This window comes from Lontra canadensis, unplaced genomic scaffold, assembly GCF_010015895.1.
Source record: "Lontra canadensis isolate GAN:19392208 unplaced genomic scaffold, GSC_riverotter_1.0 scaffold99, whole genome shotgun sequence".
NCBI classification, from domain to species: domain Eukaryota; kingdom Metazoa; phylum Chordata; class Mammalia; order Carnivora; family Mustelidae; genus Lontra; species Lontra canadensis.
Genome location: NW_022631093.1, coordinates 1,796,231 through 1,812,356, shown reverse-complemented (window position 1 = coordinate 1,812,356; position 16,126 = coordinate 1,796,231). Strand labels below are relative to the sequence as shown.

General features: G+C 45.4%; 1 protein-coding gene across 7 annotated transcripts in view; it reads left to right on the top strand.

Moving 5' to 3' along the window:
* Positions 1-12,246, top strand: part of P4HA2 (prolyl 4-hydroxylase subunit alpha 2) — a 34,302-nt gene extending 22,056 nt beyond the window's left edge. For 5 of the 7 annotated variants that reach the window (XM_032837564.1, XM_032837565.1, XM_032837567.1 and 2 more), the window contains 7 exons: positions 814-884; positions 1,133-1,232; positions 6,872-6,925; positions 7,458-7,523; positions 9,299-9,367; positions 9,705-9,801; positions 11,768-12,246. In XM_032837564.1, the coding sequence (XP_032693455.1) occupies positions 814-884; positions 1,133-1,232; positions 6,872-6,925; positions 7,458-7,523; positions 9,299-9,367; positions 9,705-9,801; positions 11,768-11,838 (528 nt within the window). In that variant the 3' untranslated portion in view covers positions 11,839-12,246. Of the gene's footprint in view, positions 1-813; positions 885-1,132; positions 1,233-6,871; positions 6,926-7,348; positions 7,409-7,457; positions 7,524-9,298; positions 9,368-9,704; positions 9,802-11,767 lie in introns of all 7 variants that reach the window. The other 2 variants (XM_032837569.1, XM_032837563.1) reach the window with 2 other exon arrangements.
* The last annotated feature ends 3,880 nt before the right edge of the window (positions 12,247-16,126 follow it).

Genomic DNA, 16,126 nt, shown 5'->3' with positions numbered 1-16,126 from the left:
TATCTGGGTCTATGGTCCCACCCATGTGAGATCATTAGGACCGTGCAGAGCTGAAGCATAGTGAGCTGCCTTTGGGCAGCATGTGCTTCCTTGGAGCGCCACTGTAGCTGTCTGTGGAGAGTGAGAGGATAGGAGATAGGTCAGGGGTGTTTGTGGGTGTGTGTGTGTGTGTTAGCATACATATGGAGAGGTAGGTGGCTTTCAAGCAGCAGATCACGTATTTCAACTTGTACAGTCCTTTCCAGATGCTGTCATCTGACCTTGTAAGGCTCCTAAGTGAGTAGAAGGTGTGCCTCCTATCTTTGCTCTTCACAGCAGCGGGAGCCCAGTGGGAGCTGCTGCAGCAGAAGGGCATTTGAGTAGGTTTCTTGGCAGAGGAGGCTGCTGTGGTTGAGAAGGACCAGGTCAAGAGGAGCATACAAGGTTGAGGCTCAGGGACAGAGACACAGTCTGAATGTGGTGGAAGTAGCCACACACAGGTGGCGCTCAGGCAGGGGTGGTATGTGTGCCTGGTGAGAATGGGTGAATGAGATGGGTGAATGGTCAAAGGGGACTCCAGAGGCACAGTTCTGCAGACAGCACAGACCTGGGTGAGAGCAGGGCAGTGGCCCGGGGGTGACCGCCGAGCAGGAATGTGGGGGCCTTAGACTCCTGCCCTCGCGTGGCTTCCAGGATCACAGTGCCTTGTCTAGGGCCAACCACCTGAAAAACTTCTTTCCCCCAGTGGTCTGAATGGCAGATCTGGTCCCAGTCTCTCTAGGAAAACACTCAAGGCAAAGAAGGATAAGTCTGCCCTCTCTTCCTGCCTTCCAGCTTGCACGAGCCACTGTACGTGATCCCAAGACAGGCGTCCTCACTGTTGCCAGCTACAGGGTTTCCAAAAGGTTAGCAGAGGTGGTGGTGGCGGGGGTGGCAGGGGTGGCTGCTCCGGCCCTATCTCCAGCCTATCTCCAGGGCTTCCTAGTTTATACTCCAGGGAGCTTGGCGTGGCTTGTCCTTCCTGCCAGCACCTTCCCTACTTAGAACACTCACCCTGTACTGCCAGTTAGTACTGGCCCTGACTGTGGGGATAGCGTGAGACCTCCTATAAGCTGCCTTCCCCACCTTCCTTTCTCTCCCTCCTTTGGCTTAGCTCATGGCTGGAGGAGGACGATGACCCTGTCGTGGCTCGAGTGAATCTCCGGATGCAGCACATCACAGGGCTCACCGTAAAGACTGCAGAACTGCTGCAGGTATGACCGGCCCCCGGGATGCTGGGGTTGGGAAACGGCTGTTTCTGGCTAGAAGGTCTTGCAGGGTGCCCAGATCCAGGCTCCGGGAGGCTTGCCCAGTGAACCGTGTGGCTGCACAGTGCTTTGGGTATGGAGTGACCTCGCATAGGGAAGCCAGAAGTAAGCATGCTTCCTGTCATTCTGACAGTTCATCATGCAACAGGTGGTGATCATCTTCTATGTGCCCAAGTATCATATGAGGAGCTAGGGACTGGTGGTGGGCGTGGCTGACCCATTTGTATTTCTTGACTGTGGGAGCTGAAATCCTGCGGTGTGTTAGGAACACTTCTAAGAGAAATGTGAATATCTTCAGGGGTCATAGTTCGGATGCACGTGGTTCACACGCAACTGGAGGTAAGGTATTTTGTGATGTGTTGGTCAGAAAAGTGAGAGGTTGGGAGATGCCGATGAGAATGGAGACCTTTTTTCAAAGTAGCTCCTGTGGAACCCTGGCTTTCTGCCTTTATTTCAAAAGTGATTGTGAAGACACATGGCAGTTGGGTAGGGCTCCTAATAATATATTCTCTGTTGTATATTGAGTTCAAATCTGTTTTGTCCACGCTCCCTTCTGAACATTGGAACTTCTGGGTTTTTTTGGTAAAGTAATGACCTGAGACACTGCCAGAGAAGTTTTGCTGGCATTTTTAAAAAAGATTTTATTTATTTATTGAGAGAGAGAGAGCACGTGCATACACACTAGCAGGGGGAGGGGCAGGGGCAGAGGGAGAGAGAGAATCTCAAGCTGACTATAAGCTGAGCGCAGAGTCTTACTTGGAGCTTGATCCCATGACCCTGGGATCATGATCTGAGCTGAAATTAAGAGTCAGATGCTTAATCGACTGAGCCACCCAGGTACCCCTCACTGGCATTTTTTAAGAGTCCCTTGGGTCTGTCTGGCCAGAGTTTCTGTATATTTAAGGATTGCACCTTTGATCTTTAGGCTTGGCAACCATAGATTTCATTAGAATATTGAAATGAGGGGCGCCCGGGTGGCTCAGTGGGTTAAGCCGCTGCCTTCAGCTCAGGTCATGATCTCAGGGTCCTGGGATCGAGTCCCGAGTTGGGCTCTCTGCTCAGCAGGGAGCCTGCTTCCCTCTCTCTCACTCTCTGTCTGCCTGCCTCTCCATCTACTTGTGATCTCTCTCTGTCAAATAAATAAATAAAATCTTAAAAAAAAAAAAGAATATTGAACTGAAGAGCATTTAGAAGATTCTCTAATCAAGCAAATGACTGAGGTTGTTTTTTTTTTTCTTCTGTAGCTCTGTCAGCAATCAGAAAACCAATTTTGAAGATCCTCTTTGTGGATTTGTGTGAAATCCACCAGTTTTTAAATACATGCTAATTACCATTTAGTGTTGTGAAAATTTTATATAATCTTCAGTTCAATCCGACTTAATGTTGAGTTTATAAACTTAATTTTTTTTGAAGATTTTATTTATTTGAGGTAGTGCATGTGTACATGAGCTGGGGAGACAGGCAGAAGGAGAGGGAGAAGCAGATTCCACACTGAGTGGGGAGCCTGACACAGGGCTTGATCCCAGGACCCTGGGATCATGACCTGAGCCAAAGGCAGCCACTTAATGACTGAGTCACCCAGTAGCCCAATTTAATTTTTTTTTAAAGATTTTATTTATTGGGGCACCTGGGTGGCTCAGTCATTAAGCATCTGCCTTTGGCTCAGGTCATGATCCCAGGGTCCTGCAGTCCAGCCCCACCCCTGTCATGCTCCCTGGCGGGGGAGGGTCTGCTTCTCCCTCTTCTGCTCCCCCTGCTTCTGTTCTCTCTCTCTGCTGTCTCTCTCTCTGTAAAATAAATAAATGAAATCTTAAAAAAAAAGATTTTATTTATTTGAGAGTGTGTGTGAGCAGGGAGAGGGGGAGAGAGAGAATGTCAAGCAGAGTCCACACCGAGGCTCGATCTCACCAGCCTGAGATCATGACCTGAGTGGAAATCAAGAGTCAGATCCTTAACCAACTGAAGCACACATGCACCCCAAGCTTAATTTAATTTTAAGGTAGTTCCATAAACAAGCACATTGATAGAGGACTTCTGCCACATCTCCTACTTCCACCATTTCAGGGGCAGTAGGGACTCTCAGTGCACTAGGTGCGTCTCTATTGGCATTGTTGGGTTTCCTGTCTCTGTGGAGCCAGTCTGTTGTTATAAAACATCTGTCACGGTCAGAGCCAGTGTTAGGACTCTCATGGCCCCCATCGAGGACAGCATTCTGTTTGGCTGATCCCATACCCTGGACCAGTGGGCTGAGGAGACTGGATGGGACCTGTGCCACTGTTGGCCTCCTAGCTGACTTCCTGGCTACACTCTCTGTATGCTATCTCACACGCAGCCGAGAAGGCAGCAGCTTCGTACTTGGACTGGCTTCTCTGTCACAACCCCGGTTCCATCAAGTTTGGCCTATCATCCTTTTGTAGGTCAGTGATGAGTGGGATCCAAATGCCAGGACTCTTTGTGGAGGGGCTCTTACAGTCAAGGCTCTTCTGGAAGATCCAGACCACACTTGCCCAGGCACTGAGGCCCCATTTTTATTTATCTTCTAGGAACTATATTGGCATTAACTTTGCCTGCCGGCAGTGTTGAAACCTTTGGCCCTCTGTGGTCTGGGGGACAGGGACCTGGGTTTCAGCACCTCCCTCTAGGTGCTCATTGAGCATGGACTGTTTGTGGTATAACCAGTGCCTAGGTACCAGCAAGAGCCTGTACCCCCTGGCCCCTCAAAATGTTACAGGCTTCTGGAAAGGAGCTGGTTCTTCTGCTCCCTGTTGATACTCTTCCACCTGTGGCCAGTGTGTTTGCCATCGATCATTTGGAAGAAAAAGCAATTGAGGCTTTCTTATGAATTGGATGAAGGCTTGTCTGATAGTGGAGGAGATGCTACACTGACAGAATTCTCTAAGATTGAATGCACTTCTGACTTGATGTCTCAGCTTTACTAAAAAAGTAATTTCTGACCTTTTTTTTTTTTTGTCTTCACTCTGACTTCAGTATAATAAATATTCATGGTTTTCAAATGATTGGCTCTTCTATTTTTGTAACAACACATCTGATGAGTCAAATGAATGCTATCACAGGAATCAGGGTGTTTTTTGGATGGGGGGGAGGTATTTATTTATTTTTAAATTTAAATTCAATTAATTAACATAGTTTATTATTAGTTTCAGAGGCAGAGTTCAGTGATTCATCAGTTGCATATAACACCTAGGACTCATTATGTCACATGCCCTCCTAATGCCCATTACCCAGTTATCCCATCCCCCCCAGCAACCCTTGTTTCCTGTGATTAAGAGTCTCTTATGATTTGTCCTCTTTCCAATTTCATCTTATTTTATTTTTCCCTCCCTTCACATATGCTCCTCTGTTTTGCTTCTTAAATTCCACATATGATTAAAATCACATGATGAATGTCTTTCTCTGATTGAGTTATCTTGTTTAGCATTATATACTCTAGTTCCATCTGCGTTGTTGCAAATGACAAGATTCCATTTTTGATGGCTGAGTAATATTCCATTGCATGTATATATACACCACATCTTCTTTATCCATTCATATGTCGATGGACATCTAGGTTCTTTCCATAGTTTGGCTATTGTGGACATTGCTGCTATAAACATTGGGGTACATGTGCCCCTTCGGGTCACTACATTTGTATCTTTAGGGTAAATACCCGGTAGTATGATTGCTGGGTCGTAGGGTAGCTCTATTTTCAACTTTCTGAGGAGCCTCCATGCTGTTTTCCAGAGTGGCTGCACCAGCTTGCATTCCTACCAACACTGTAGGAGGGTTCCCCTTTCTCTGCATCCTTGCCAACTTATCATTTCCTGACTTGTTAATTTTAGCCAAGGAATCAGTTTTGATGTATAGTTGCTTGTTATTAAAGTTGTGAGTCTGGGCTTAGAGTTTGCCCACATCCACAATAGCACATCCACAAGCTCCCATGACACTTGCAGTTTTGGGGGACAGTGTTAAATAGTGTAGACACAATAGCATCGGTGCATGATTCAATGGGATTCCCAAAACTTAAAAGATGAGCCTGCTGCGGTGATGTGGCTTCTTTCATACCATGACATCTGCAAGTTTAAGCATCCCATCCCGCAAATGGGAGTATTGGAAAATATAGTAATTTTCTGCAGTTCCTGCAACAAGCGGTGATCAAATTTTGCAGAGTGCATTGGCACCTTAATCCCAGTCATGTTGAAAATTTTCTTCTAAGTTCCCAACAAGTGGATCCAACGAAAGTGTTTGTAATGTGACTTTATCAATGGCTGTAGCACTTCCCTTCTTAGATGCACCTCCAGGCTTAGGGTCATCTGCTGAATCTGGCCTCCTTGCACTGTTGACAGGATTTCCAGGTATTTCTGGTGCAGGCATCTTGAAGGCTGAAGCAGCTTGTGATAGCATATTTTCTTCATATCAAAATTTTAAATTTTGCAGACCCTGAAAATCATGCTGTCCTAATTCACTACATCACATTTGATAGATCCTGCTTTCTTTTCCAATAAGAGGATTTTTTTTTTTTGTAAAGTATCCCCCCTCCTACTCTCTCCCTCATGTCTATAGGTCTTAATTATTGCCACTTTTGCAGACTCTCACATCTGACTGTTGGAATTGCCAAAAAGGATATGCAAAAAATACGAACTTCCTGAATACCGATAGCTGAGCCCCAGAGGTTTTTAGGGTTTCAGTACGATACAGTAGCCAAGTGTTCCCAGGTGGATATTGGTGGTACCACCTGATCTATCATCTTCCTTATCAGACTGTGCACTTTGTCTTGAACTTTGTCTCTCATTCTGTCCACTGTGGCTAGAATAACCGTGTTTGACTTAAGACTTATGTTGTGCTGGTAAACTGTTCAGTCAGGCATTTACAGCTTATAGTCCAATTAATGATGTCTGATAGTTGTGGAAGCTAAGATGGCTCAGGTCCTACTCCAGGCACAGGCTCCTTCTGGGGACGCTGAGGGCGCAGCAGTCGTCAGCTGCCCGGGGCCTGCTGTTTCACTTGGATGCACAGCTACTCCCTGCAGGGAAGCACTGTGAGAGGGAGTAGGGTATGTTCTCCTGGCTCCCTTTGACCTGGGACAGCAACGAGGGTGAAGTGACCTGGGGTAGGGGCAGTGTCAGGTCCTCAGGAGCTACCAAGCTAGCATAAAAGCAAAGTTCCTGTCTTGAGTTTCTCATTGGATTTCCTTGGATTATCTTTCTATTATCCTGCAAACAAATAGGGCCCCAGCCAGGGCCTGTCTCAAGGAAAGCACTCCCTTCTGCCCTCTGAGAGTCCCTGAAGGGCTGGAGCTTCTCCACAGGGGCTGCCTGCAGGTTGCCCATTTTGCTGTGTTTGGGAAACCCCATTTATGCTGTGGCCTGACTCTGCGACAGAGCCATGAATACATTTGAGGCATGTGGGCTTCCTGTGCTGGCAGGGCATACTTACCATCTACTTTCGAGAGGATGCACTTGGGGGTTCTGGTTATTAAGGATGCAGGTTATTTTGGTTCATGTGGGGACACGGTGTCCCTGCGGAGATGGGCTGTTTCAGGACTGTTTATGCTGCTGACAAGGTCCATTGCTGTTCTTTCCCACCAGGTTGCTAATTATGGAATGGGAGGACAGTACGAGCCACATTTTGACTTCTCTAGGGTAAGGTCCAAACCATGGGTGTGGTAGAGGGCCCTGCTCCTTCTGACTTAAGAAAGTTGAAGCTTCTTAGAACATTTCAGCCTTGACATCAGTGCCCCCCAACCCCCACCCCATGCCTTACCAGGACCAAGTCTTTGTTCCTGGAAAAGTCCACATCAGGAACATGGGGCCTTTGGAGCCCAGTGCAGCCTAGCTGTTTCACTGTGCCATGACTATAAAGCATGGGCCCTGACTAGGTCTTTGTGAAAGCTGTTCCTGCCCCCGTCCCCCTGTGCCCTGGCCAGGGTTTTCTTTGCTGAAAGGAAAAACCATGGTCCAGGCTGATGTATGGAACACATGCTTAGTGTTCCCTTTTGGCCCCAGTCCTGTAAGTGGGGGGTGGAATCATCTGCAAACGTGGGTGAAAGTTGTTGTTTGTTGCAGCGACCTTTTGACAGCGGCCTCAAAACGGAGGGGAATAGGTTAGCGACGTTTCTTAACTATGTAAGTATTGGGGCCAGGTCCACCTGTTCATTCTCACTTAATTTTATAGAAAAATGAGCAAGATGCTTTCAAGCGTTTAGGGACGGGGAATCGTGTGGCCACGTTCTTAAACTACGTGAGTATGATGCATGCAGCAAATGGGTCCTCGGGGAATCTGGGTCCAGAGTGCTATCTCATATTCACTCTTGTCAGGGCTGAAACCACCAGCTGCCGCTCAGTGGCTGGGCCCTTTTAGGCTTCAGCACTCTTCTTGGCTGGAGGAGAGATTTGGCCTGTGTTCCCACCTCTGTGCTCACCCACATCCCTGACGTTCATATCCCTGGCTCTTTTTGATGGGCCCAGTGCTAGTCAGGACTTTTGGGGTGAGTGCTCTGGAGAGTTCCATCCTTGGCAGCAGAGTGAGGAGGCTGCCATGAGGCCCTCCTAAATGAAAGCTGCCTTTGTTTCTCCAGAGCTCAGTGGCATGCCTCCCATCTGTTGCCTTTGCTCCAGCCACAGGCCGTCAGGTTTACCTCTCACACGATGAGCAGTTTGCTTTCCCCTCTGCTTAGAGAGCCTGCTCTAAAGAGGCATACAGACTGTCAAGTAACTTAGATATGGAATCCTGTGGCCATCTTTTCCTTTGATGGCTCATTTATGTTTTTGTGTATAGTTATTATGTTGTGGGGCTGGCCATGAACGTGCTAGTGAGCAGGACAAGTGGAGTCTCTTGTGGGCTTTATGGTCTAACATGAGAGACTTGCTTTAATCACAGGAGAGGTAATTTATTTAGTTACCGTGAGGACAAGTACCTTGAAAAAGTGGCTCAGGGTTGAGGTTCAGAGAAGGCCTCCCTGTGGAGTAATGTGTCAGTGGAGACTTGCAGGTTGAGTGGAAATTAGTTGGTGGAACATGTTTTCTGGCGGAGGGGAGAATGTGTGGAGACCTGGAAAAGGGAAGGGGCTGGGGATGGTGGAAAAAGGGAAGAAGACTGGTGTGACTCAGAGGCAGCGCTTGAGGCGAGAGTGGCTGGAGCGAGAGAATGGCTGCTGAGACGGACAAGGCCTTTGGGTTCTAGAAAAGAGCCTGGATTTGATCCCTAAGCCTGTGGGAAGCCATCAAAGGTTTTCAGCTTACTCATTTACCATATGTCTGTTGAGTGCTTTTTAGTCTGTCTGGCATACATCCTGTGGAAATATTTTTAAAACTCCATGTTTTATTACATCGTAGACAAAAAAACTTGAAGTGAGACAGCCAGATGAGAGCGAAGTGGTGCCTTGGGCAGGAGTTGAGGCCCGTTTTGTGGTCCTAAGTGTAGCCTCCCTACCGTGGTGCTTGTGTTCCATGTAGTTGGAGGCCTCCCTGGAAAAAAGCAGGGCCTGTGGAACCATACCCTGTGTGCTCACCGCGCTAGCCCTGGGGGAGGGCTGCCGTTCTGGGAAGGTGAGGGTGGTGCTAGAACTGAGAAACAGAGCCCACATGGTGGGCTACAGATGGTGTTGGGAGCAGCAGGGAGCTTTGAGTTAGGGCAGATCCCAGGGCACAGTGCCCAAGGTGTGGCCCAGGCTGGATGGTGATGCAAGAGCGGGGGGTCCGTCAGGCATTTTCCATGTACAGACTTGGATTGTTCCCATCCGAGGACAGCCAGGGTTTGGGTCTCCTACAGGGCTACCGCTCTCAAGTGCCCCTGGCATAGGACTATCCTGATGAACCACACAGATGAAGCAGGGTTTAGGGAGGGGTAGTGCATTGGATGAGGTTCTCTTGGTGGAAGGGCTGGCTGTGGAGCAGAGCCTTCAAGCAGTGCCACTCTGGCTCAGGAAAGGTAATCTGCATATTAGTGTCCTTGGTGGCTCAGTTGTTCTGAGAGCTTTGAGTACAGGGGCCAAGCTCTATGCTTTGTATTCCCAGATGAGTGATGTAGAAGCTGGTGGTGCCACTGTTTTTCCTGATCTGGGGGCTGCGATTTGGCCGAAGAAGGTAAGTTCTGGTTTTTGTGGGTCACAGGTTGAAGCTCCCAGTTCCCATTCCCTGGCTGCTTGACTCTTACTGTGAGAGGCCTTAGCCCCTCCCTGCCTGAACTCTGACATTGTAGCCTCAGCTTCTATCTGGGGAGATGGGCTGGGAAGGGAAGTCCCTTTGGGGGAAGGTGGGTTATTAAACACCTGCCCACCGTGAAGGGTGGATACTTCTATATTGCTGGAATGCCAGAGCCCTGTTCCTTTGTACACAGGAAGGTGAGGGTGTTTCTACCTAGGGAGGTGTTGTCCTTGAGCCCCATATCTAAGAGTGTTGTCTGATGGGCTCTTTTTCCTAGGGCACAGCTGTATTCTGGTATAACCTCCTGCGGAGTGGGGAAGGTGACTACCGTACGAGACACGCTGCCTGTCCCGTGCTTGTGGGCTGCAAGTGGGGTGAGTGGCCTTAACCTGGGCTCTGTGGTCAGCCTTAGACTCTGAGTTGGGAGGTGCCTGCTGCCCTATTTTCACAGTGCCAAGACTGTTTTCCTTTTTGAGTTTTTCCTTTTCCCCCTGCTAACTGGTTGTCTCATCCAGCCATGTAGCTGTCCTCAAAGCTAATTATGGGCCAGGACAGCTGGTTGGGAACATGCTCAGGGATGCCCACAGAGCTGAGGGAGCTCCAAGGAAGAATAGCTACACAACCACTATAGGTTCAGGATGGTTCCCAGAGGAGTGGCCTCAGGCAGGGGTTCTGAGAAAGCAGTGGGAGAGAACTGGAATCAGAATGGGGAAGGGGTGACCCAGAAAAGCAAGGCTCACATGGAACAAGGCCCACACTAAAACTGGCATCATGGGTGTGGGGTCCAGCTGTTTTGTCCCTTGAATAAGGGGAGGCCTGTGGCACAGGGACCAGAACATGAGGCTCAAGTCTGGGACCAAATTACAGAGACTGAAGCCAGAGCTTTGAGCTTTGTTCTGGAAGCAGCTATGGTGAACCAGAGAGAGGCTTGGGTGAGGATGATAGGAAGTGATTGCAAACAGAGGTGTTTATACCTCTTGGAGAGTTTTGGGGGTAAGAGTGGTAGGTTCACAGAAAGTTAGGCAGTTAGAAACAAAATAAACAATTGCTGACTTCAGGGAAAAGAAAACGTTGTACTAGAAATGTCAGCATACACTGCTGGGTGGCTCAGGTATGAGCAACATTTACGTGACAGGATAATGAAAGCACTGTATGTTGATTTAATTAAAATTTGTGATTTAACACTATTGGGAAGATAGGATGTGATAAGTATGTGTTTTAGAGGTAGAAAAAAAGAATTAAAAAAATTAAAAGTCAAGAGATAGCAGTATAAGCATGTTATTTAGAAATATGTGGTTAAATAGAAGAAACAATGAAAGATATTGAGTGTCCTCTTGAAGTGGGGTTTGGTAGTGGAAGGGTTGGGTAGAAAATCGCTGTTTATTCATTTTAAGCTTTGTAGACAATTTAATTTTTTTCAACTAAGTGCATTTCTACTTTAAAAGCTCTATGGCTTGGGGCACCTGGGTGGCTCAGTGGGTTAAGCCTCTGCCTTTGGCTCAGGTCATGATCTCAGGGTCCTGGGATCAAGTCCCGAATTGGGCTCTCTGCTCAGAAGGGAGCCTGCTTCCTCCTCTCTCTCTCTGCCTGCCTCTCTGCCTACTTATGATCTCTGTCTGTCAAATAAATAAATAAAAATCTAAAAAAAAATAAAAGCTCTATGGCTTTAGTAGTGCATTGGGATAAATTTGTTTTATCATTCTGAGAGTCTGTGTTAAGGAATGAACTGGCATGTCACATGGATTGGGGGTACAGCTTCAGGTGACAGACAGTGCTAGCACCGGCTCTGCTCCTCTGCTGCCTAAAGTATATACACCGGGTCAGCTGGTCCCCAGGTCTTGAGGTTGATGGTTCAGGCGCTCCACAGTCCTGACAGGCTTCCTCGCCCTTGGCTTCTATATCTCATTTCCTTCCCAGTAATATCAAGCTGCTTGAGGTCCCTCATACATGCCAGGGTGGTTCATGCCTTGATGTCTTTCATATCCTGTTCCCACTTCTTGGACCACCTTGATAAAGGAGTCATCTGGTATATCCATCTTCTTCCCTGGATAACTCCTGTTCAGTATCATGTCCCAGCCTGGAGTCTCCTCTTCATGGTTAGATGCCCTTTGGTTCAGTTTCCATGGCAATGTACACATATGTATCTTTTATCACCTTTGAACAGTTATCTATTTATACAGAGCTCTTCCTTACCAGCTCATGAGCAACTTGAGGTGTGAGACCATATCTTACTCATGTTTGAGTTCCAAGGCCCAGTGTGGGGTTCATCATGAAGGAGTCATTCATTCTGGCTGCTAAACTAACCAACAGGATTGTAACATACTTTCCTTTTGTTCACAGTCTCCAATAAGTGGTTCCATGAACGAGGACAGGAGTTCTTGAGGCCATGTGGATCAACAGAAGTTGACTGACTTCGTTTTCTGCCCCTCCCTTTCCTGGCCCTACAGCCCATGTCATCCTCAAGTTCAACATGACAGACACCTTTGTATGTTCCAGGCCCTATCACTTGGGACTTTGTTGGAATAAATGTTTGTCTGGAGCAAAGGGAGAACTGACTGGGGAGGGTCCTAGGTGACCTGGGTCCTGACCTCTCTGGTCAGCCTGTGCCACCTCTGGCCACAAAAGTTGGGTCAGGGTGGCTACAGCAGAATCAGGCTATCTAGCACCTAGCAGGGTGCCTTTGTACCTCAGATGTTTTAGGTGTGAGGTGTTCTCAGTGAACCAAAGTTCTGATACCTTGTTTACATGTTTATTTTTATGGCATTTCAATCAATGTGGCTTTAACCAAAAAATAAAGTGTCCCTGCCGGAAGCCTTAAAGAGCCTTATTCGGAATCTTTTTTGAGATGGGGCAGCTTATACCACATTCACGATTTCTTTCCTATGCATCTCTTCTGTGCTGGGAAAATCTGGGTAGTGAATACTTGATTGGCAAAACCTTGACCTTGGGTTCTAGATCTGGTTTCAGCACTTATAGTTCCATACTTCGGTATCCTCTCTGGAAAGTGAGAGAAACAGTCTCTCCTTGCTTTCCAGAGAACATAGCGATCATGTATGTTCATGATTGTTTTGCTGTTAAAATCTGAAAATTTTTTTTGAAATATCTTATTTAAAAATTTGGAGATACATAGAACTGTGAAACATAGATGTACAATTTAAAGAATATGAAGGTGAACACGAGCACTCATGTGACTACCACCCAGGTTAGAGAAGGGATCATTTTAAAATTTGCTCCTCAGGAGTCTCTTGTAACCCTCTTCTGGATCCTATCTCTTGTCCTGCTTCCAGTACCTTAGTGGTAACCATTGTCTAGTGATTTGTGGCAGTTACTCCTTTTTTTTTTTTTTTAAAGATTTTATTTATTTGACAGAGAGAGAAATCACAAATAGGCAGAGAGGCAGGCAGAGAGAGAGGGGAGGAAGCAGGCTCCCTGCAGAGCAGAGAGCCCGACGTGGGGCTTGATCCCAGAACCCTGGGATCACGACCCGAGCCGAAGGCAGAGGCTTTAACCCACTGAGCCACCCAGGTGCCCCACAGTTACTCCTTTGTGCTTATAATTTTACTACCTGTCTACTTCCCTAAATAAGTAGTTGTTTTGTTTTCGCTGATTTTGAATGTTTTGTAGATGGAATCGTGTATTTTTAAGGGTGTTGGGCTTCTTTTGTTTGACACATCTTTTTAAGATTCATTCCTGTTGTGTAGCTCTGGTTTGTTTTAATTTGTAGAGCTGCTTCAGTTTTGTTAATGTGACAGTACATAACATAGCCAATGTACTGTTAATAGATAATTTGAACTGGTTTCAATCTTTGTATATTATAAAAACTACTATTTACATTTTTATACATGATTCCTGGTACACATAAACACATTTCTATAGAATATATACCTAGCAGTGGATATGTGGAGTTTTAGTAGTTAGTCTTGAACTTTAACATATAATGTATTCCAGAGTGGTTATCCATACTCTCATCAGGAGTGAATGAGAATTCTTGTTATTCCAACCTTCTCCAGTATCTGGTATTGTCAAACTTCTGCATTTTAGCTAGCATTTTTTTTTAAAGATTTTATTTATTTATTTTGAGAGACAGAGAATGAGCAAGTGAGGGAGAGAAAGTACAAGCTGGAGGAGGGGCAGAGGGAGAGGGAGAAACAGGGTCTCACTGAGCAGAGAGCCCAATAAGGGGCTAAATCCCAGGATCCTGGGGATCATGACCTGAGCCAAAGGCAGATGCTTAACTGACTGAGCCACCCAGGTGCCACAGCTAGCTTATTATATGCATATTATTATCTATTTTAACATCATTATTGATGACATTGAATACCTTTTTATTAGTCCCTAGGTTTCATCTTTAACTGTCTTTTCAAGTCTTTATCTTACTGATTGATTAGAACTTTTAGCATATTATAGATATAAGCTCTTTGATGGCTATAGGTTTTCAAGTATCTTCCCTTTTTTTGCAAGTATCTTCCTTTTTCTAGTTTGTCTTTTCAGTCTAAGTTTTGTCTTCTGATGAACAGAAGTTCTTAATTTTTATGTCAGATTTATCAAGCTTTCCCTTTTTGATTTAATGCTTTTTATATTTTGTTTAAGAAATTGTTCTATTCTCCAAAATGATGAAGGTATTCCCTATATTCTTTGCCAAAAGCATTATAGTCTTGTCTTTTACGTTAATGTCTTTCACATACCTGGGTTTTATTTTTCTTGTTGCAGGGGTCTACTTAAAACCTTCTTGTGTATTTTGTTAGGATAGAATAGGATTATGCTACAGTAGTAATCAAACCTCTAAATCTCAGTGGCTTTTAATATATAAAATGATAACTCTTCTAAAAAAAATTGCTGGGATTGGGCACCTGTCACTTATCTAATGCCATGTAATCTTCTAGACCTTCTATTGGCAGATCCTAACAGGATGTCAGCTGGTGAAGGAATATGGGAAACACAATTTATCGAGTTGCAACTCCAGTATAGCAGCAAGAGTACGGAAAGATTTGCTTAGAGCTGAGAAACAATGGAAAAATTATTGGCATGCTAGATGGGTCATCTCCACTCCCGCCACTTGACAGTCTTCAAGCTTCTTGAAGGTATATAGTAGTCTCTTTAATCAGTTTTGGAAAACAATTAAGCCATTTTCTCTCTCTCTCTCTCTTTTTAAGGATTTATTTATTTATTTGACAGAGAGAGAGCAAAAGTAGGCAGAGCAGCAGGCAGAGGGAGAGGAAGAAGCAGGCTCTCCACTGAGCAGGGAGCCCTGCAGGACCCTGGGATCATGACCCAAGCCAAAGGCAGCTGCTTAGGTGACTGAGCCACCCAGTCATCCACATTTTCTCTTTTAATATTTTCTATACTCCTTCTGGAACTCTGATTATATGTAAATTAGACTATATCATACTATTCTTAACTCTTAACCTGCTTTCATTTTTTTTTATAACTATACTATATTTTGGGTAATTTTTATAATTGTTTTCTAGTTTATTCTCTTATCTTTTTTTTTTTTTTAAGATTTTTAAATTTCTTTATTTGACAGAGAGATCACAAGTAGGCAGAGAGGCAGGCAGAGAGAGAGGAGGAAACAGGCTCCCTGCTGAGCAGAGAGCCCTGTGTGGGGCTTGATCCCAGGACCCTGAGATCATGATCTGAGTGGAAGGCAGAGGCTAAACCCACCCAGGCGCCCAGTTTATTCTCTTTTCTATTAAATTCATCTACACGTTTTTCTTCTGCCAGCTTAAAGATGAAATTCCACCATTTCTAGGCTTACACCATTCCTGTTGAAAATTCAGCTCTTTTGTCCTTTTGTTACTCCTTTGAAAGTAATTCCCACCCCACATCCCCTCCCTGCTGTCTGCTTTTTAAGACTTTTGTTAAGGTTTTTGGTGGTTTTACTATGATGTGCTTATGGTGGGTTTCTTGTTATTTTCTGCTTGAGGTGTACAGGGTTTCTGAATTTGTAGGTTGTCTTTAATCAGTTTTGGAAATTTCTCAGACATTATTCAAATATTGTTACAGTCTCATTTTTTCGTGTCTCCTCTGAGACTCCAATAATCTGGATGTTAGACCTTTTCAGTTTCAGGTTTGATACTCTTTTCTTGTTTCTCATCCTTTTTTCCCCACTTGTGTTTTACTAAATATTTTCTATTCATCTGTCTTCCAGTTAATTTATCACTTCTCCTAAACCCATCTACTGAGTTCCTAATTTCAGTTCTTATATTTTTCAGTTCTAGAATACCCATTCAATTTCTAATAGATTCTAATTCTCCAGGGAACTAATCTTTGTGTTTTATCCATGTGTTTCTCCAAGTAATGAATCAGCTATTTAAAAGCTCCTGTCTAGGTGCCTGGGTGGCTTAGTCAGTTAAGCATCTGCCTCCGGCTCAGGTCATGATCCTGGTTTGGACTGAGTCCTGCACTTGGCTCCCTGCTCAGCAGTGAGTCTGCTTCTCCCTCTGCCTTTCCCCCCAGCTCGTGATCTCTCTTTCGCTCTCTCTCTCAAATAAGTTCTTGTCTAGTAACTCCATGATAAAAATTTTCTGTAGATCTTTTTTTTTTTTCTCTCTCTCTCTTGGCTGCTGATCATTTAGTCCTTTCTATTGGTACGGCTGATAAATTTTGACTTTCTATTGGTACAGCTCGACATTGTGTATGACAAATTATAGTCTCTCTGGATGGTGACAATGTCCTACACCATGGGTTCATCCTTTCCCT